The sequence below is a fragment of the Juglans regia genome, chromosome 5, assembly GCF_001411555.2.
Source record: "Juglans regia cultivar Chandler chromosome 5, Walnut 2.0, whole genome shotgun sequence".
In the NCBI taxonomy this organism is placed as follows: domain Eukaryota; kingdom Viridiplantae; phylum Streptophyta; class Magnoliopsida; order Fagales; family Juglandaceae; genus Juglans; species Juglans regia.
In genome coordinates, this window is record NC_049905.1 from 7,443,259 (window position 1) to 7,446,136 (window position 2,878).

At 33.7% G+C, this 2,878-nt stretch overlaps 1 protein-coding gene across 1 annotated transcript; it reads left to right on the forward strand.

The window, feature by feature from the left end:
• The first annotated feature begins 240 nt into the window (after positions 1–240).
• LOC108985228 (copper transporter 1-like) lies at positions 241–1,353 on the forward strand. Its single transcript, XM_018957435.2, has one exon. It carries the CDS (start codon positions 545–547, stop codon positions 1,034–1,036), a length of 492 nt encoding a protein of 163 aa, XP_018812980.1. The 5' UTR covers positions 241–544; the 3' UTR covers positions 1,037–1,353.
• Positions 1,354–2,878: the final 1,525 nt, after the last annotated feature.

Genomic DNA, 2,878 nt, shown 5'->3' on the forward strand with positions numbered 1-2,878 from the left:
CACATTACTGTCCCACTTTCATTTTACTATATAAGATATGACACATTTATCACGAATGAATAATCTTTTATTAAATGGTTTTTTATTAATCAATTATAATTAAAGTGTCACATCTTACATAATAAGATAAAAATAAAATGAAAGTACAGTATATAAAACTACTTATTCTAATTATATAGTTTAATTTATATTATTTTATTAAACGAATACGTTATATTTAATATTTATACGTAATTTGGTACGCAAAATGAGACTTTTTCATAATTATTAATCCTATGGATGACTACAAACGTATATACTACACAACTTGATGATATTGTGGCGGAGCCACGTGAGGATATCAATTTCAGCATTTTTGTGTAGTACAATCTCATTACTTTCATTGTACGATCCAGGCCATCAAACAGCTAGCATAGAAATTAAGCCTCTTTTATAAATAGAGGACTCTCAAGTCTCAAGCACACAACCACCAAATTCAACCGCAAATTAAATTTTCAGGATCAGGCCAAAGACTTTGTCCTAGAAACACAAAGAGGAGCAAGCCATGGATGGTATGGATCATGGAGCTCATGATACGCACGGCATGGATGGGATGGCACCAACATCATCATCGACGAATACCACCCCCATGGGGATGATGGACGGGCATCATGAGATGGCCATGATGCACATGACCTTCTTCTGGAGCAAAAACGCCTACATACTCTTCTCCGGGTGGCCCGGCACAAGCACAGGCATGTATGTGTTGGCCTTGATATTTGTCTTTGTCCTCTGCATCATCGTCGAGTGGCTGTCTCGTTACCCACTGATCAAAACCGGGCCAAAGCATGTGACGGCCGGTCTGCTGCAGACACTGTTGCATGGCTTAAAGGTGGGGCTGGGTTTCATGGTTATGCTGGCAGTGATGTCTTTCAACGTTGGTGTGTTTTTGGTTGCTGTTGCTGGGCATAGTGTGGGGTTCTTGTTGTTTCACAGTAGGGTTTTCAAGGACTCTGATACTGGAAAGCGCGGTGATGTTCTTCCCTCAAGCTGTTGATCATGATGATCGACACGCAGGAAAAGATCAAACAAGCTGGGATTGAGACTGCATCTCATGTGCATCATGTGTTTTGTCTTCCTTTTTCAGTTACAATTAGCGCCTGTTAATCTCACTCTAAAGAACCCTATACCTATAATTGTATAGGGGATTTGGAATTTGGGTTTTGTGTATTGCTTTTCTCCCACCAAAACAAAAAAAAACTTGTATGAATCTTGTATGTACTTCTTTTCCTCCGAGATTCATAATGTATTATGGGTCTAGTGGAGGAATTAATGCTCGAAATTAGAATTAAATTTAGAGTAATATTAGATACAGTCTGATAAAATTTACACATTTTAATAATACTGTAACTATCATTTTTCTTATATATATGTTGAGATAAATTTGTATTTTTCTAGTCTTTATTAAGGGCTAGAATTGTTCCATATATAAGAAAATCAGAAAAAAAACTATTTTTAATTTATTAAAAAGATATTTTTATGCACCCAAATTAAATGCCTGAAATTGATCTCTCGGAAGCGACGTCTCGGCCGGTTCGGTGAGAGATGATTAAAGCAAAGACCAAATTAGCGATTGGATCTGAGGGTGGCCTGCTAGCTAGTAGCTACGTACGCGTACGTCCGTCGACCTGACAACAGTAATGCAGGGAGCTGTAATATTAATTGGTGGACGATCGATTCTGATCCAAAACAGAGAAGATATTTTCAAGAATAGGCCCAATATACCTTATCCAAATCAACTTGTTTCCCCAAAAAAAAAAAAAAAAAAAAAGTTCGTTGAGATGGAAAATATTATACCAAGACAAATCATTTAGCTTAAACAAAGAGATAAATTTATAAATTGACGTGATTTGATATGATACATTAAATTGTAAAATTATTTTTATTAGAAAGTATATCTAACATATTATATAAAGTCATATATATATAAATTTATAAGATTTCTTTGTGACTATAACAATACTTATCTTATCTCACAAATCAGACGTCTTCTATATACAAAAATAAAAAAGAGAAAGAAGTTGTGAACACAATCATTACATGAAATATAAATAATTAGCTTTCCAACAAGATGATTGATATTTAAATATGTTATCATAAGGTTGAAGATCATTATTTGGAAAAATCTCCATGTTTGTGGTCATGCCATCCATTGTGGGCAAGGATTGTCGTATCAAAACCATAAAATAAATAGATAAAACAAATAGCTACAATATAATGAGCTGATCATCGATGTCAATCCTAAAATGTCAAATTATTCATTAGTTTTTAAAAACAATTCATCAATCCCTTCAATGCCTTCTATGTATAATAATTATAATATATTGATCATTATAAGTTGAAGGCCATAATCATGCCTTAATAGATGTGAAATTTCTTTATTGCTTAGTATGTATGTATGTATGTATGTATGTATGTATGTATGTTCAGGACTTAATGCAAAGCCTTCCTTTTCATTGCATAATTTGCATGAAAATACATAATTAATATAAGGATTTCTTATAATTTCTTTACTCTTAACACTTTCTACAATTCGGATGTTTGGATTAGATCGAAAATTGTAAGAAATTTTAATTCTTTTTGGTTTAACATCGTCAGTAAGTAAAATAACTTTCGTTACTCAAAGTGAAAAAGATTAGATTGAGATGTTGCAAATGATCTTAAAGAGCTTCCCTTCTGTTGGTCTGAGGTTCTGTTGCACAGAACCAGCTCGGGCTAAAGTCTCAATTAGGAGGGGCAGATCAACATCTTATTTGGATTGTGCATGGATGTCAACTAATGCATGTATATATGCAGAATGAAGATTTTATTTATAAGCCTGCGTGGATAATATATCTAA

Bases quoted from the DNA above. Each gene is read 5' to 3' on its own strand.
- LOC108985228 (XM_018957435.2), top strand. From the start codon at position 545: ATGGATGGTATGGATCATGGAGCTCATGATACGCACGGCATGGATGGG.